The sequence below is a fragment of the Narcine bancroftii genome, chromosome 5 (assembly GCF_036971445.1).
Source record: "Narcine bancroftii isolate sNarBan1 chromosome 5, sNarBan1.hap1, whole genome shotgun sequence".
NCBI classification, from domain to species: Eukaryota; Metazoa; Chordata; class Chondrichthyes; order Torpediniformes; family Narcinidae; genus Narcine; species Narcine bancroftii.
Window position 1 is genome coordinate 181,053,939 of NC_091473.1, and position 18,993 is coordinate 181,072,931.

At 41.4% G+C, this 18,993-nt stretch overlaps 1 protein-coding gene across 5 annotated transcripts in view; it reads right to left on the minus strand.

The window, feature by feature from the left end:
* LOC138764273 (serine/threonine-protein phosphatase 2A 65 kDa regulatory subunit A alpha isoform-like) overlaps positions 1-18,993 on the minus strand; it is a 38,413-nt gene that overhangs the window by 14,745 nt on the left and 4,675 nt on the right. For all 5 annotated transcript variants that reach the window (XR_011358094.1, XM_069939960.1, XM_069939959.1 and 2 more), the window contains 5 exons: positions 17,628-17,775; positions 15,825-15,980; positions 13,770-13,884; positions 13,380-13,450; positions 12,266-12,400 (listed from right to left, as the gene is read on the minus strand). Coding sequence is in view for 4 of the 5 variants with exons in the window: in XM_069939960.1 (XP_069796061.1) it covers positions 12,266-12,400; positions 13,380-13,450; positions 13,770-13,884; positions 15,825-15,980; positions 17,628-17,775 (625 nt within the window). In the remaining variant the exon portion in view is untranslated. The remainder of the gene's footprint in view (positions 1-12,265; positions 12,401-13,379; positions 13,451-13,769; positions 13,885-15,824; positions 15,981-17,627; positions 17,776-18,993) is intronic.

Here is an 18,993-nt window from a genome sequence, read left to right on the forward strand (position 1 = left end):
AGGATAGCTCTAGCTGTATCAAAAAAATGTATTATGTCAACCTGGAAATTAGAAGATAACTTGAGAATACAACAATGGTATATAGAAATGAATAAATGTATTCCATTAGGAAAAATAACATATAATTACAATATTTGAACAAATATGGGAGCCATACATGAAACATAATTGAGAAAACCTACCGGGGACATCTACCACCTATAATGACAGAAGGAGAAGAGAATGAAAAGAACGGACTCAGTGGAATTTCTTGTTTATTTTTATTGAGTGACAACATTGTTTGACGAGTTTAATGTATCTTAGATTCTGAACTTTAAATGAATGGGAGGGGAGGTAGGGAGGGTGGGATGGGAAGAGAGGGGGGTGGAGAAAACGACACTGTTTATAATTGAAATAGAAAATGTGTATCTTGATCAATGTGGTTTATAGTGTGAAAAATAAAAAATTTAAAAAAAAAGAATAGTTATGAAATCAGCCTGAGTTAATGGACAGGGATAAGATCAAGTCTGCCGGTGGATGGAGTTTCTCTTTTGTTAGGGAATGATTTAGCAGAGGGTAAAGTCATACCTGCAGTGAAACTCACAAGTATGTCATTGGTTTATGAGTCTGAAAAGGATTTGTAAATCTACCATTACTAGAGCCATGTCCAGAAAAAAGGTAGAGGTAGAGGAAGTCTGTGATGATCCTGTAGAGGAGGCAAGCATTGAGGACAAACCTAAGGATGTAGCTATGCTGCTGTCAAGAGAAAAATTAATAGCCAGACAAAAGCATGATCCTGATCTTGCTGGGATAAGAGGTAAGATTCTGTCTAACCAGGAAATTGAAACTGTGCCAGTAGGTTATTTTGTTCAAGATGGAATATTTTTTGATATTTTTTTAAATTTTTCACACTATAAACCACATTGATCAAGATACATACATTTTCCTTTTCAAATATATAGTGTCGTTTTCTCCCCCCCCCTCCCTCTTCCCATCCCACCCTCACTACCTCCCCTCCCATTCATTTAAAGTTCAGAATCTAAGATACATTAAACCCGTCAAACAATGTTGTCACTCAATAAAAATAAACAAGAAATTCCACTGAGTCTGTTCTTTTCATTCTCTTCTCCTTCTGTCATTTTAAGTGGTAGATGTCCCCGGTAGGTTTTCTCTATTGTGTTTCATGTATGGCTCCCATATTTGTTCAAATATTGTAATATTATTTCTTAAATTATAGGTTATTTTTTTCTAATGGAATACATTTATTCATTTCTATATACCATTGTTGTATTCTCAAGTTATCTTCTAATTTCCAGGCTGACATAATACATTTTTTTGAAACAGCTAGGGCTATCCTAACAAATCTTTTTTGTGCACCATCCCAATCAAGTCCAAATTCTTTGTTTTTTATGTTACTTAGAAGGAAGATCTCTGGGTTTTTTGGTATATTACTTTTTGTGATTTTATTTAATATCTGGTTTAGATCTTCCCAAAATTTTTTCACTTTCTCACATGTCCAGATTGCATGAATTGTTGTTCCCATTTCCTTTTTACAGCGAAAACATCTGTCAGATACTGTTGGGTCCCATTTATTTAACTTTTGAGGTGTAATGTATAGCCTGTGTATCCAGTTATATTGTATCATATGTAACCTTGTATTTATTGTATTTCTCATAGTTCCTGAGGATAACTTCTCCCATGTTTCCTTCTTTATCTTTGTTTAGATTTTGTTCCCATTTTTGTTTAGTTTTACCATTTCTTTCCTCATTCTCCTTTTCTTGTAGTTTAATATACATGTTTGTTATAAATTTTTTGATTATCATTGTGTCTATAATCACATATTCAACATTACTTCCCTCTGGTAACCTCAGACTGCTTCCCAATTTGTCCTTCAAGTAGGATTTCAGTTGGTAGTATGCCAACACTGTATCGTGAGTTATATATTTATCCTTCATTTGTTCAAAGGATAATAATTTATTAAGCAATTTTGTATTCTTTTGATTTTTTTTCTCCCATTCTCTAAAGGAAAGGTTATCTATTGTAAAAGGGATTAGTTGATTTTGCATCAGTATTAGTTTTGGTAGTTGGTAATTTGTTTTATTCCTTTCTACATGAATCTTCTTCCAAATATTGAGCAGATGATGTAATACTGGAGAATTCCTATGTGTACCAATTTTTCATCCCATATATATATGTTTGGGTATCTTCTCCCCTATTTTAACTACTTCTTATCTAGTCCAATCTGGCTTTTCCCTTGTTTGATAAAAATCTGATAGGTATCTTAATTGTGCGGCTCTATAATAAGTTTTAAAGTTTGGCAGTTGTAAGCCTACTTGTTTATACCATTCTGTTAATTTATCTAGTGCTATCCTCGGTTTCCCCCCTTTCCATAAAAATGTCCTTATTATTTTCTTTAACTCCTTGAAGAATTTCTCCGTCAAGTGTATTGGCAATGCCTGAAATAGGTATTGTATCCTTGGGAAAATGTTCATTTTAATACAGTTTATCCTTCCTATTAGTGTTAGTGTTAAGTCCAATGCTCTAAGTCGTCCTGTAATTTTTTCATTAGTGGATAATAATTGAGTTTATATAGATGGCCGAGGTTTTTATTTATTTGTATACCTAGGTATTGCATTGCTTGCATTTGCCATCTCAATGGTGATTCTTTCTTAAATTTTGAGAAATCCGCATTATTCATTGGCATTGCTTCACTTTTATTTGTGTTAATCTTGTATCCCGACACTTCTCCATATTCCTTCAATTTCTTATGTAATTCTTTTATTGATATTTCTGGTTCTGTTAAGTATACTATAACGTCATCTGCAAATAAACTGATTTTATATTCCTTGTCTTTTAATTTTATCCCTTTTATATTATTTTCAGTTCTTATCAGTTCTGCTAGTGGTTCTATGGCTAACGCAAACAATAAGGGCAATAGTGGGCATCCCTGCCTTGTTGATCTGCTTAAGTTAAATTGTTTTGATATATATCCATTTACTGTCACTTTCATCAATGGCCCCTTATCTAATGCTTTAATCCAATTAATATATTTCTCTGGTAAGCTGAATTTTTGTAGTACTTTGAATAAATAATTCCATTCTACTCTGTCAAAGGCCTTCTCTGCGTCTAAAGCAACAGCTACTGTTGGAGCTTTATTTCCTTCTACTGCAAGAATTAAGTTAATAAATTTACAAATATTGTCTGTTGTTCGTCTTTTTTTAATAAATCCAGTTTGGTCTAGATTTACCATTTTCGGTACAAACTCTGCTAATCTGTTTGCTAATAGTTTAGCTATTATCTTATAATCTGTGTTAAGTAAAGATATGGGTCTATATGACGCTGGTGCGAGTGGATCTTTCCGTCTTTGGTATTACTGTAATTATTGCTGTTTTGCATGAATCTGGTAAGCTTTGTGTTTTATCAATCTGGTTGATTACTTCCAGGAGGGGAGAATTAATAAATCTTTAAATGTTTTATAGAATTCTATTGGGAATCCACCCTCTCCTGGCGTTTTATTATTCGGTAGTTTTTTTTATTATCTCTTGTATTTCTACTATTTCAAATGGTTCTGTTAATTTATTTTGTTCCTCTATTTGTAATTTCGGTAGTTCAATTTTAGTTAAAAATTCATCTATTTTGTCTTCTTCCCTTCGTTTTCAGTTTGGTATAATTGTTCGTAGAATTCTCTGAAGTTTTCATTAATCTCCATTGGATTATATGTGATTTGTTTGTCTTTTTTCCTTGATGCCAAACCATTCTCTTAGTTTGTTCTGTCCTAAGCTGCCATGCTAGAATTTTGTGCGTTTTTTCTCCTGGTTCATAATATTTCTGTTTTGTCTTCATTATGTTCTTCTCCACCTTATATGTTTGTAGTGTTTCATATTTTATTTTTTTATCTGCCAATTCTCTTCTTTTAGTTGTGTCTTCCTTCATTGCTAATTCTTTTTCTATATTTGCTATTTCCCTTTCCAACTGTTCTGTTTCCCAATTGTAGTCCTTCTTCATCTTGGTTACATAACTTATTATTTGCCCTCTGATGAATGCTTTCATTGCGTCCCATAGTATAAATTTATCTTTCACAGATTCCGTATTTATTTCAAAGTACATTTTAATTTGTCTTTCAATGAATTCTCTAAAATCGTGCCTTTTAAGTAGCATGGAGTTTAATCTTCATCTATACATACTTGGAGGGATGTCCTCTAACTCTATTGGTGAGTGGTCCGATAATATTCTAGCTTTATATTGTTTTTCTAACGGTGTCTTGCATGCGAGCTGATAACAGGAATAGGTCTATTCTTGAGTATGTTTTATGTCTACCCGAATAATATGAATATTCCTTTTCCTTTGGGTGTTGTTTCCTCCATATATCCAAAAGTTGCATTTTTTGCATCGATTTAATTATAAATTTGGTTACTTTGTTCTTTCTGTTAATTTTTTTCCCAGTTTTATCCATGTTTGAATCCAAATTAAGGTTGAAATCCCCTCCTATTAGTATGTTCCCTTGTGTGTCTGCTATCTTCAAACAAATATCTTGCATAAATTTTTGATCTTCTTCGTTAGGTGAATATACATTGAGTAAATTCCAAAACTCCGAATATATCTGACATTTTATCATTACATATCTCCCTGCTGGATCTATTATTTCCTCTTCTATTTTAATTGGTACATTTTTACTGATTAATATAGCTACTCCTCTAGCTTTTGAATTATATGACGCTGCTGTTACATGTCCTACCCAATCTCTCTTTAATTTCTTGTGCTCCATTTCAGTTAAGTGTTTCTTGCACGAATGCTATATCAATTTTTTCTTTTTTCAGTAAATTTAGCAGTTTCTTCCTTTTGATTTGGTTATGTATTCCGTTAATATGTAAAGTCATATAGTTCAACGCAGCCATTTCATACTTTGTTTATCTTTCCTTTCCGTTTCCTCATCATCACCTTTCCTTCTTATCCATTTCTGCTTTCTTTTTTTGAACACTTTATAAGACAACATTTCTAAAACATCAAACATTTCCCTTATTCTCCTATCTAAAATTTCTTAAACCCCACTATCCCTTCCCCTTCCTCAGCTGTCTTTTATCCCTTGTCGGGCAACCACATCTCCCTCTCCATTTGGATTTGCGAATTCACTCGCAAGCGTCAACTGATTTCGCAGTGACCGTGACTCCTCCCCACCCAGCCACTCCAGAAAATATTTCAATTTTCATATACAACAAAGGTCACTCTCTTAATTCCCTCCTTACTTCCTCTCTTCCCTTTCCCTTATTAATTCTTATCTATACTCTATATATTTTCCCTTAAATATGGATACACTCATGTACACACATATATACATATACACAGATATATATATATATCTTCTTTGGCTTGGCTTCGCGGACGAAGATTTATGGAGGGGGTAAAAGTCCACGTCAGCTGCAGGCTCGTTTGTGGCTGACAAGTCCGATGCGGGACAGGCAGACACGGTTGCAGGGGAAAATTGGTTGGTTGGGGTTGGGTTTTTCCTCCTTTGCCTTTTGTCAGTGAGGTGGGCTCTGCGGTCTTCTTCAAAGGAAGTTGCTGCCCGCCAAACTGTGAGGCGCCAAGATGCACGGTTTGAGGCGATATCAGCCCACTGGTGGTGGTCAATGTGGCAGGCACCAAGAGATTTCTTTAGGCAGTCCTTGTACCTTTTCTTTGGTGCACCTCTGTCACGGTGGCCAGTGGAGAGCTCGCCATATAACACGATCTTGGGAAGGCGATGGTCCTCCATTCTGGAGGGCAGCGTGGACTCGATGCTGTCGACCTCTGCCATCTCGAGTACTTCGACGTTAGGGATGAAAGCGCTCCAATGGATGTTGAGGATGGAGCAGAGACAACGCTGGTGGAAGCGTTCTAGGAGTCGTAGGTGATGCCGGTAGAGGACCCATGATTCGGAGCCGAACAGGAGTGTGGGTATGACAACGGCTCTGTATACGCTTATCTTTTTCAGTTGGTTGTTTTTCCAGACTCTTTTGTGTAGTCTTCCAAAGGCACTATTTGCCTTGGCGAGTCTGTTGTTTATCTCATTGTCGATCCTTGCATCTGATGAAATGGTGCAGCCGAGATAGGTAAACTGGTTGACCGTTTTGAGTTTTGTGTGCCCGATGGAGATGTTGGGGAGCTGGTAGTCATGGTGGGGAGCTGGCTGATGGAGGACCTCAGTTTTCTTCAGGCTGACTTCCAGGCCAAACATTTTGGCAGTTTCCGCAAAGCAGGACGTCAACCACTGAAGAGCTGGCTCTGAATGGGCAACTAAAGCGGCATCGTCTGCAAAGAGTAGTTCACGGACAAGTTTCTCTTGTGTCTTGGTGTGAGCTTGCAGGCGCCTCAGATTGAAGAGAGTGCCATCCGTGCGGTACCGGATGTAAACAGCGTCTTCATTGTTGGGGTCTTTCATGGCTTGGTTCAGCATCATGCTGAAGAAGATTGAAAAGAGGGTTGGTGCGAGAACACAGCCTTGCTTCACGCCATTGTTAATGGAGAAGGATTCAGAGAGCTCCATATACACACATACATATAGTTCGTGGTCATTTTTGCTCTCGTTACATGTCTTCATCTCTCTGTCTGTTTTGTAGTTGTTCTGCAAATTTTCGTGCTTCCTCCGGATCCGAGAATAGTCTGTTTTGCTGCCCTGGAATAACTATTTTAAGTACCGCTGGGTACTTTAGCATAAATTTATATCCCTTTTTCCATAGGATCGCTTTATCTGTATTAAACTCCTTTCTCTTCTTCAGGAGTTCAAAACTTATGTCTGGATAGAAAAAATTTTTTTGACCTTTGTATTCCAGTGGCTTTTTGTCTTCTCTTATTTACTTCATTGCTTTCTCCAATATATTTTCTCTTGTATATTTTAGGAATTTTACTAAAATGGATCTTAGTTTTTGTTGTGGCTGTGGTTTAGGGGCTAATGTTCTATGTGCCCTCTCTATTTCCATTTCTTCCTGTAATTCTGGTCTTCCTAGGACCCTGGGGATCCAATCTTTTATAAATTCTCTCATATTCTTGCCTTCTTCATCTTCCTTAAGGCCCACTATCTTTATATTATTTCTTCTATTATAATTTTCCATTATATCTATCTTCTGAGCTAACAGCTCTTGTGGCTCTTTAACTTTTTTATTAAATTCTTTTAATTTCTTTTTTAAGTCCTCTACTTCAATTTCTACAGCTGTTTCTCGTTCTTCCACCTTGTCCACTCTTTTTCCTATATCTGACATGACCATCTCTAATCTATTCATTTTTTCTTCTGTACTTTTAATTCTTTTTTTTATTTCACTAAATTCTTGTAATTGCCATTCTTTTACTGATTCCATATATTCTTTAAAAAAAAATATCCATGGTCTTGCCCTTCCCTTCTTCTTCCATTTCTCTATGTTCTTCTTCTTCCTCTGGGTTGGTCATCTGTTGTTTCCTTGTTTTCTTTTTACTCTCTTCTTTCTTGTTCTCATTTTCTATGTTCTCTTCTTCTTGTTGTGCTGTAGCTGTCATTCTCAGCTGTGGAGATCGACTCCTTAGCTGGTCCCCCCTCCCGTAAGTGTTATTTTTGTCATGCGCAAGGACTTGTGCATGCGCGGTTGCGCACTTTTGCTTGGCTCCGCGAGCCATTTTTGTAGTCCCGAGCTCGGGACTTCGACTGACCTGAGGGAGCGGGCTTCTCTCTCCACAGCGGGCCTCCTCGGACAGGTAAGGCCTTCACCTTCTTCTTCCGATGTCTTTTCTTCTTCCCGTTGCTTTCGACTTTTCTTTCTTCGCTGCCATTTTCTTCCCACCTTTACTTTCACTTTATTTTAATTTTTGTGTTTGTGCCTTTGTGTTTTCTGTGTTTTTTTTAAACTTTTCCAGAGAGGGCTGGAGTTCCCCGACTGGCCACTATTCCATCACGTGACTCCCCGTTCAAGACGGAATATTGATGAGAAAGTGGAGACCTCAAGTGATACCTGCCAGTGAAAACTGGGCGGTAGTAAGGCAAGTTGTAATTCCCAAAACTTACAGGAATGAAATATTAAAGTGGCTTATAGTACACCTTTAGGAGGACATCTTGGAGTGAAGACGACGGTAGAAGAGATAAGGAAACAGTTTTATTGGCCGAAATTAAGAAAAGATGTTGTGAACTTTTGTAGAACATGTCACACTTGTCAACTGATGGGCAAACCTAATCAAGGACCACCAGTGGCACTTTTACAACCCATCCCTGCTTTCAGGGTGCCCTTCTCAAAAGTGATAGTGGATTGTGTTGGCCCATTGCCAAAAAACAAAGCAGGAAATTAATATTTGTTACCATTCATGTGCACAGCTTGAAAGTTTCCAGAGGCTATTCCCCCGATACATTAAAACGAAGATGATTGTGAAGGCTATGCTAAAATTTTTCACACTGGCCTACCAAGGGAAATTCAATCAGACCAAGGCAGTAATTTTATGTCTGGAATATTTCAAAAGGTGGTGTATGAATTGGGAGCCCATCAAATTGTGTCGTCTGCCTATCATCCTGAAAGTCAAGGGGCCTTGGAAAGGTTCCATTTAACTGTGAAAAATATGATGAGGGCTTATTGCGTGGAAAATAATAAGGATTGGGATGAAGGAATCCATTTGTTATTGTTTGCTGTTAGAGAGGCAACTCAGGAGTCTCTTGGCTTTAGTCCATTTGAGTTGGTCATGAAGTCAGGGGTCCATTACTATTGTTGAAGGAACAGTGGATACATAATAATATACAATCAAATCTGTTGGATTATGTTTTCAAATTTAAAAACAGATTACATCAGGCTTGTGAGATGGCAAGGAAAAATTTAAAAACTGCTCAGGGAAAAATGAAAATTCGGTATGATCAAAAAGCAAAAATTAGGGACATTAAACCTGGCAACACAGTATTGGTTTTGTTTCCAATGCAGTCAAACCCTTTGAGAGCTTAGTTTTCAGGACCATATAAGGTGAAATCAAAAATTAACCAGGTCACCTATGTCACTGAGACGGCTGATCGTCAAAGAGAGACACAGGTCTGTCACGTGAACATGCTTAAGCCTTACTTTGAGAAAATGACTGAGGAGGAGACTAGGATTCCAACCAAGGTGCTAGTTGTAGAGGAAAGTAAGGAGGAGATTTTGTGGAAGGTCATGGAGCACGGAAAGTGATAAGACCCAGGCTGGAAAATTCTATAGTTTTGCAAAACTTAGACACCAAGTTAATGCATTTGACTAAATCAGAAAGGGAAGAAATGAAGACATTACTTATGAAATTTAAGGATATATTCCCAGATGTTCCAAGAAGAACTACCGTGGCTTGTCATTATGTGGAGGTCAGTGATGCTAAGCCTATTAAGCAGCATCCTTACCAAGTTAATCAGGAAAAGAGCAGATTGTTGGATCAAGAAGTGGATTATATGCTCAAAAATTACATCATCCGAAAATCGAGTTCAAATTGGAGTTCACCCTGTGTTCTGGTGCCTAAGCCAGATGGCTCAATTAGGTTTTGTACAGATTATTGAAAGGTAAACATGATGCGTTCCCTATCCCCAAAATAGATGATTGCATAGATAAGGTGGGGAAGGCTAAGTTTCTTACAAAGATTGATCTCTTAAAAGAATACTGGTGTGTTCCTTTGACAGAGAGAGGCAGGGATATTTCTGCACTTGTTACACCTTTGGGATTGTACGAGTATAATGTTATGCCTTTCCAGATGAAAAATGCACCTGGCACATTTCAGAGAATGATTAATGCAGTAATTCAGGGTTTAGAGCACACAGGAGCCTATATCAATGATTTAGTCATTAGTATGGATACATGGGAAGAACATATTCTTGAATTAGAGCAGTTATTTCAGAGACTGGTGGAAGGCCACCTCCTAATTTATCTGGGTTATGTGGTAAGACAGGAACAGGTGGCACCGGTTGGAGCAAAAGTATTGGCTATCACTGCATTCCATATCCCCGGTAATAAGAAAGCTCTTCGGAAATTTCTAGGTATGATTGGTTACTATCATAGGTTTTGTAAAAACTTTGCAGAAATTGCACTCCCATTAACAAAATGACTTGGAAAGAAAGAACAATTTATCTGGTCAGATGCATGCCAGGAAGCATTTCTGAAATTAAAGGCTATTTTATGCCATTAGCCTGTACTTTTGTCCCCTAACTTTGAAAAGTCATTCTTTTTAGCTGTGGACGCCAGTGACGAAAAAGTTGGTGGTGTACTGTTACAGAAGAAGGATGGTCCATGATGGAGTAGAACATCCTATTTCAGACTTCTCAAAAAAGTTTAACGACCATCAACAAAATTATTTAACCATTGAGAAGGAGTTATTAGCGCTTGTTTTAGCATTGCAACATGTTGATGTGTATATTTTTACTGCTCAAAAACTGTTAATAATATATACTGATCATAATAATTAGATTTTCTGTCTAAAATGAAAAATAAGAAGACGGTTAGTGAACTGAAGCTTAATGTTACAAGAGTATGATTTAATTATTACACACATGAAGGGAACAGATATAATGTAATAGGAGATTGTTTGTCAAGATGTTAATCTGGGTAGATATGAATCTAATCACATACTTATTGTAAAAAAAAGTTTATTTTATTTATGTAATACTTCCATTGTTAAAAATTTGTTCTCGTGGACCAATTTTTTTTAGCAGAATAGGTGTTACAGAGTTCTGTGTTGTGTATTGGCCTATGTGTTGTGTAGTTTTATGTTGGAAAGTGACAGTTTGCCTTAGAGAGCCAAGGTGAAGGTGGATTGCTGAGAGAGTGGGAGACAGACTGGGCATGTGCAGAAAATGATCTAAAAATATCTGGACTTGGACCATAAACCACCACTGGGTGGTGCTATGGAGTGGAAGGAGGCCCAGAGAATGAATCATGGTCTAGAGGACAGTTTAGAATGTTGGGCATTTTAAAAGGGATGAACATTCCGAAGGCAGCCAGAAGAATCCGGACCAAGTCAGTGGTTCCTCTCTCTGCAGCAACACAAGACAACATTGAATTTTGTGCTCTCTCTCTCTCAAAGATCTTTTGGCTTCAGTTTACCAAACAAACTCAATTTTGTTTATGATCTTTGCTTCGGTTGAGATTGAAGTTTTATTAGTCTTGTGTGTTTTGTGTCTAAGTTTTTCTGTGGGTTTGTTGGAAATATAACTTAGACTTTAATTCCATATGTTATATTTAGGCTGGGGAATTTATTAGTTTTACACTGTTATAGAAATTTGCATAGTAACCAGTGGGCATTGTTATAAAAGTGGGGGGGGATTTTGAATTAAAGTTTGAAGGTTAATTTTGTTGTTAATAAAGTAATTGTTCATCTTTACCCCTGTGTGATATGCCTTCTTTGTGTTGCTGGTTTGATCTTTTAACACCGGACTTCAGGAACTGAGTTACAAGGAAAGGTTAAACAGGTTCGGACTTTATTCCCCGTAGCGTAGAAGAACGAGGGGAGATTTGATCAAGGTATTTAAAATGATGAGGGAGAGACAGAGTAAATGTTGACCGGCTTTTCCCACTGAGGGTAGGTGAGATACAAACCAGAGTACGTGGGTTAATGGTGAAAAGGGAAAAGTTTAGGGGGAACTTTTTCCACACAGAGTGATGAGTGTGGAACAAGCTGCCAGTTGAAATGGTGAATGTGGGCTCAATTTTGACACACAAGAATTTGGGCAGGTGCATGGATGGAAGGGGTATCGAAGGATATGGATTGTGTGCGGGTCAGTGGGACTAGGACACAGACTAGAAGGGTTAAGAAGCTTGTTCCTGTGCTGTAATGTTCTATAGTTTTGAGGCCAGGTTAATTGAGCATTTCTCTTAGGGGTGAAGGAGGATGGGAGGTCAGACCAGCTGCATCAGGGTCTGATATGGGAAGTTCACAGGCAAAATCCTTCCCACCATTGTGAACATCTACAGGGAACACTGCCGTCAGAGAGCAGCAGCGATCATCAAGGATCCACACACCCAGCACACGCTCTGTTCATGCTGCTGCCATCAGGAAAGAGGCATAGGTGCCACAAGACTCGCACACACCAGGTTCAGGAATAGCCTTTACCCCTCCACCATCAGACTCCTCAACAACAAACTCAGTCAAGGACTTGTTTAAAGACTCATAGTTTTGCACTTTTTTTCCCCTGTATTGTAGCCAGTTTATATTTTTTGTTTCCATGTGTACGTTGAATCAGTTTTCTTGCACTGCCAATAAGTGGTAATTCTGCCTGACCTGTGGGAAAAAGAACCTCAGGGTTGTATGTGAATGTCATGTAGGTACCCTGACAATAAATACCCCAGGAAAATCTCACCTCATCTTTCAGCTGCATCAGGTAGAGAGGCAGGAGGTGCTCCACTGTGTTGTCCTTCCCCAGGATTGGAGAGAGGCCCATGATGACGGACGCCATGGCTGACTTTACATGCTCACTACCATCGGAGACGAGCTCCTGCATGGGATCAAAGGCAACTCAAGAGATACACACACTCTATGATTCCTGAAGGAGCATGGTCAACTTCAGCTGCATGCTAACGCTCCGTTCACCCTCCCATTAGGGTGAAGCTCCCTCTACTCTGCCCCATCACACACTCCTGGGTCAGACACAGAGTAAAGCTCCCTCCGCATCGCCCTGTCACACACTCCCGGGGTCAGACACAGTGAACGAAGCTCCCTCCGCACCATCCCATCACACACTCCCGGGGTCAGACACAGAGTGAAGACCCCTCCACACCATCCCATCACACACTCCCGGGGTCAGACACAGAGTGAAGACCCCTCCACACCATCCCATCACACACTCCTGTGGTCAGACACAGAGTGAAGCCACCTTTGCACCACCCCATCATATACTCCCGGGATCAGACACAAAGTGAAGCTCCTTCCACACCATTTTCCCCCACTCTTTTGTGTGGATAGGTGGTGTCTTTTTTTCATATCTTGTTGAAAGGTTCAAGCCCGAAACGTCAATTATGTATTTTTACTTTTGAGAGTTTCTCCTGCATTGTGTTTTACTTCTTACAATATTCCATGGACAGTCTAACCAGAGTTTTACAGAGCTGCAACATTACCTTGCCCTCTTGAACTTAATCCGTCGACTAATGAAGGCCATCATCCCATCGGCCTTCTCAACTACCTTATCAATTTGTGGAGCACCCTTGAGATCGATGGATTCCACAACGTAAAGTATCCTACCATCAACCCTGTACTCTGCCTTTAAGTTTGACCTTCCAAAATGCATCACCTCACACGTACCCGGGTTGAACCATCTGCCACTTTTCTACCCAGCTTGGCATCCTGTCCTATGACAACCTTCTGCCTCGCCCACAGGAAATAGAATCTCTGGATTGTATGTGATGTCATGTTTTTACTCTGACGATAAATCTGAACTTTGAACTTTCAGATGCAAGTGAGGGAGATTAAATGCTTACTTTGACACAAGGGAGAATCTGTTTGATGATAATTTGCTGTCGACCTTCCTCGGGCAGGTTTTCACAGAACTCTGTGGAGAGATTGAAAGGAGGTAAAGGCTCGTGGAACAGCATGTAACCAGACACATCCAATCATGGGCTGTGACATGGACAGAGAACTTGTCACTGAGGCAGTGGATCAGAAAAGGCGGTAATCTCGTCAACTGAAGGGCCAGTGAATGGTGAAGGGGCGGCGAGGATGGAGGGTGGGCTAGGGAACATGTGCAGCTCTGTGCCGGGAACACCGACCACACTGTTGGGAAGGACATAAAAATTGTGACAACCCCTCCCAAACGGGAATGCTGCTGGTTTTCAGCCCTCTTGGGACTCTGGTGGAGGGAGCTCCCTGACCTTTGATCCTCTGGGCAGCCGCAGTCCGCACCTCCGCCTCTCCGTCCTTCAGGAGGTTATGGATGGCCGGCAGTAGGTCTTTCCTGGAGATGTCGGGCCCCACCGCTCTCTGGAGCTGTCCCACACAAATGCAGGGGGTGGAGGAACGAGGAAGGGAGGGCAGCAGTGGGGTGGGGAATTAGGGGCAAGGGTGGGGTTGTTGGGGTGGGGGGGGAAGAACGAATTGTCGTGGGGTGGGGTGTTGAGATAGGGGGAGTGTATTGGGATCCAATGGAATTAGGAGGCAGAAAGAGAGAGAGGGGGAGGAGGCATGACACATGGAAGAGAGATAGGGAGAAGTAGGGAGAGAGGTATGGAGGGACAGGGAGAGACAGGGAGAGTCCCTTTATGGAGGGAGTGGAGGAGAGAGAAAGTGGTAGTCAGGCAAAGAGGGGGGAGAGAGGGAAGAAAGACGGAGGGAGGGAGGAAGAGGTGGAGAAAGAGGCGGGGAGAGGGGTTGGAGACAAAAGGAGGGTAAGTGGAGACAGGTTAGAAAACGAGCTCTTCCACTTCAGTGTGAGCATGACCCATTATCGTCAGAGCTTAGGGAGGGCGGTCTGAGGCTGAGCCCAATTAAAACAAGCCCCACGCGCTTTTGTCAGGCCTGGCCTGTGGACTCCAGACACTTCAGGGCCCTGGAAGATCCAACAGTAGCAATGTCTGTGTTGCCGGAGCTGCTGTAATGACACCCATGGGGAGTGGAGTCACAGAACTCCCTCGCGGGATCCAACCGCCCAGTCTGACTGCCGCAGGCCTGTTGATGGAGAGGCTATGAGAGGAAGCAGAGGGCTGGTTCAGGGCACTAGAAAACACCTCTCGTTTGAGAAGAAGCGGAGGGAAGGTAACCTCGGTGGTGGACTAATGAGGGGGTTCTCGGGCTGAAGAACACTCAGGCAGTGGCTGTTGGTTACTCGAGGCAAGGAACACACGCAGGATGCAGGAGACTTGTGCAAGGCTGGCTGAAGACGCACCAGGTATCGGAACCGGGATGCAAGAGGGTGCCGGAGGCGCTGAAGGGTTCCTGATGGTGTCAGAGGTTCGGATCTGGAGCTCGGATTGCCAATGCTTTGTGGCCACAGGGGCTGCGGGAGGCGAATCCAGTAACTCAGGTGGGAGGGGCCTCTCTTTTGCTTCTCCTTCTCTGACAGTAAGAGGCAATTCAGGCGATTTCTGGTGATGGTGAATCTGTCCACCTTACGGCCGAATAGTCAATTCTGAGTAACTTGACACGGTTTTTAATTACATGAGAATAAAAGAATCTTGAATTGTGGTGGATACAGGACAGAAACCTGTGGCTCACTGAAGGTGACAGGAAACTGGAGTGGTGGGGGAAGAGGGTGAGAGTGAACAAGGAGTAAGAGGGGCAGAGGGAACGTTGGACAACATTTTACAGCAGCTCAATCAAGGGCGTCCTGTCCAGCTGCATCATAGTGTGGGACGGGAGCTGAAAAGCATTGGAACAGAAGTCAAGTCAGAGGGTCATCAAAATGGCTGAGAAGACCATTGGGGCCTCCCCTTTTCACCGTTGATGACATTCACCTGTTGCTTAAATAAGGCTCAGAAAATGATTGAGAACCCTTTCCATCCAGCACATAGGAGGGAGAGAAAGAATGAAAGAGAGAGATAGAAAGAGAGAGAGAAAGAGAGAGAGAAAAAGAGAAAGAGTGGAAGAGAGAGAGAGAAAGAGAGAGAGAGAAAGACAAAGAGAGAAAGAGAGGAGTGAAAGAGAGAGAGAGAAAGAGAGAAAGAAAGAGAGAGAGAAAGAAAGAGAAAGAGAAAAAGAGAAGAGAGAAAGACAAAGAGAGAAAGACAAAGAGAGAAAGAGAGAGAGAGAGAGAGAGAGAGAGAGAGAGAAAGAGAAAGAGAGACAAAGAGAGAGACAAAGAGAGAGAGTAAAATCAGGAAAGCCAGGCTGAGGAATAGCTTCTTCTTGCAGGCTGTGAGATGGGTGATCAGTATATCCTGTAAGTGAGTGTGAGAGAGAGAAATTTGAAATAAACATCAGGTGGAACCTACCTCTGCAAACTTCTCTGCCATCATGTACCGCACTCGCCAGGATTTGTCCTCTGCGGCTTGACGCAGTGACGGCATTAGCATTTTCTCCACCTCATCATGCTTCAAGAGCTGGGCGATGCTGATACAAGCTTCCACTGCCAGGAGCCGAACTGAGTCCTGGATAGGATTGGATGGGGGAGAAAGAAATGTGAGGGAGCAACAGGCCATTGATAGGATGCAGAGCTGGGTGGAGAAGCGGCGGGTGGAGTTCAATTCGGATAAGTGTACAATAATGCAAAAATTAAGCAATACAATTGGATATTGAAATACAAATTACAAGCCCCCCCCCCACCCCATGTTAATTCAAAGCCCTGATCACAGTTTGGAAAAATCTAACGTGCGGGTATCAACGTGTAAACTGGCAGTCCAGCATCGAAGGGTACAACCACTCTAAAACTTTAGATTATGGGAACTTTGGAAGGTCCAAAGTTCAGATTTACTGTCAGAGTCTGTACATGACATCACGTATAACAGCGAGATTCTTGTTCCTGTGGGCCAGGCAGTATTTCTAGTTATCAGTCGTGCAAACTGTACTTAAGAAAACACAAGAATGCTGGAAGAACTCAGCAGGTCTCACATAGGAGATTAGAGACATCCAATGTTTTGGGCCTAAGCCCTTCTTCAAGGTATGAAAACTGTCAGTTGTATCTCTTCATCCTACAGATGCTACGAGACCTGCTGACTCGCGTTTTTACGACAATCCACAGCATTTGCAGACTTTTGTGTTTCATTCAAGAAAAGCTATGTCAACAAAAGAAAGAAATGTATGTGAAATGACTGTGCAACACAGGGAAAAATTATATATTCAGTAATAAATTACATGTAAAGTAAGAGTTCTTAAAGGAGTCCCTGACTGAGTTTGTCATTGAGGGGTCTGGTGGTGAGAGTCTTGTGACACCTACACCTCTTTCCTGATGGCAACGTCAAGTACACAGTATGTCTCGGGCAATGTCGACTCAATGACTGCTGCTGCCCTCCAAAAGCAGTGAACGTGTTGATCAGAGATGGCCAAGCCTTTCTGCTTATGGGCCACATTCAAGAACCTTGCCCTTTAAATGCACTATTTGGATCATTTCAGGATGATGATGTTTTACTGACTCCATCTCAAAATTGAATTTTATCTCTTACTTCATTAAGGGACAGACGTGCAATTTTGATGAACTGGAAAGACAATTTTCCACCTACTCATACACGATGGTTAACTGAAATTATGTCTTGTTTAAGTTTAGAAAAAATTTAGATAGGCCATTAAAGAATCAACTACTAATTTCCTAAGGACTTGGGGCCCTTTTATTGACCATTCCCATAATCTAAAGTTTTAGAATTGTTGTACCCTTTGATGCTGGGCTGTCTGTTCCCAAGTTGATACCCACACAATAAGATTTTTCCAAACTGTGGTTGGGGCTTTGAATTAACAGGGGGGGGGGGGGGGGGGGGCGGGGGGTTCTTGTAATTTGTATTTCAATATATAATTGTATTGTTCAATTTTTGCATTATTGCAAACTTTAATAAAAATCTTTTAAAAATTTTAAAATACTGTAAATTACATGACACATGTTTATGACGATAAACCTGATTCTGACAATAAATTTGAACTTTAAAGTCATTGGAGGTCGACAGTTTTCGAGCAATGAGGGTGCCAAGTGTGATGGGGCAGGGAGGATCAGAGAAATGAGGGTTGGGAGGAGGCAGACGTCACCTATGATTGGAACGGGGTGGGAGACTCGAAGAGCGAAGCGTCCTGATTTGTTGGGCAGGTCTCACCTGTTCGTCCGCGGCCAGGTTGGCGAACACAGGCACGATCTCAGACCTGACGTCCTCCAGCTCCACCACCTTGGCGAACTCACCCAGCTTGGAGGCGGCCGCACGCCTCACCATTGGGGTGTCGTCCGTGCAGAGGATCTTGAAGTTCCTGCGGGGGGGGGGGGTTCATGTGGATGAACGGAAGGATGGAAAGAAAGAAAAATTCAGAGCTGAAGGGTGAGGCTGGGTCATAAACATAGAAGCAAAGAGCCCATTCAGCCCACTGAGTCTGCCCAGCCATTCAAGGTGATCCATTTTCCCATTCAGTCCCACTTCCTGGCCTTTGATTTAAGCTTTTAATTTAATGATTTCCATTTAACCTTTGATACCCTGGCTAATCAAGAACCTGTCGATCCCTGCCTTAAAGACTCCCATTGTCCTGGCCTCCACAACCACCTGCGGCAAAAAATTCCTCCTTATCTCTTTAATATTCGAAATATTTCAAGAGATCCCTCCTGAATCTCCTAAATTCCAATGAGAACAGGCCATAAGGCACTAAATGTTCCTCATAAGGCAACGGTTTTGCTCCCGATATCATCCCTTGTGAACCTCCCCTGAACCCTCTCCAACGTCAGCACATCCTTTTTTCAATGAGGAACCAAAAACTACTCACAATACTCCACATGAGATCTCACCAGTGCCTTATAAAGCCTCAATATCACATCCCTAAAAAAATATTGCAGCACAGTGCAGGGCCTTCAACTAACGATGTTGTGCTGGCCCATGTAAACCTACTCCACAATCTCCCCATTCACCCCCCTCACACGCACAACCCTCGATTTCTCTTACATCCACCTGTCTAAGAGCCTTTTAAATATCCCTATTGTACCAGCCTCCATCACCACCCTCATCAACACATTCCAAGCCCTCACCACTCTCTGTGTCTCCCCTCACCTTGTACAGATGTCCTCGGCTGTTTGCTACTTCTGCCCTGGGAAAAAGATGCTGGATGTCCAGCCTATCTATGCCTCTCATAATCTTGCAGAGAAGGAGGATGTGAGTTTGTGATGGTGGGGGGAGGAGTTTAAAGGTGATAAACATTTTCTTTTTACACAGAGATAAGTGGGGGCCTGGAATGGGATGCCAGGGGTAGTGAGGAAAGGCAGATACAATCGTGACATTAAAGAGGTTTCTAGACAGTTCCAGAGAATCTTTGGAAAAGATGAGGCTGGAGATAGAGGGGACAAGACACAGGGAGGGAGCTGGGGGGAGGGGTGGTAAACAGGAAGCAAAAAATTGTGGGTGGGGAGAAAGAAGCAAGAGACGAGAGACAAGACATTGGGGGCAGGAAACTTTCCACCCACCTCTTCTTTTCTCAACCCTGATC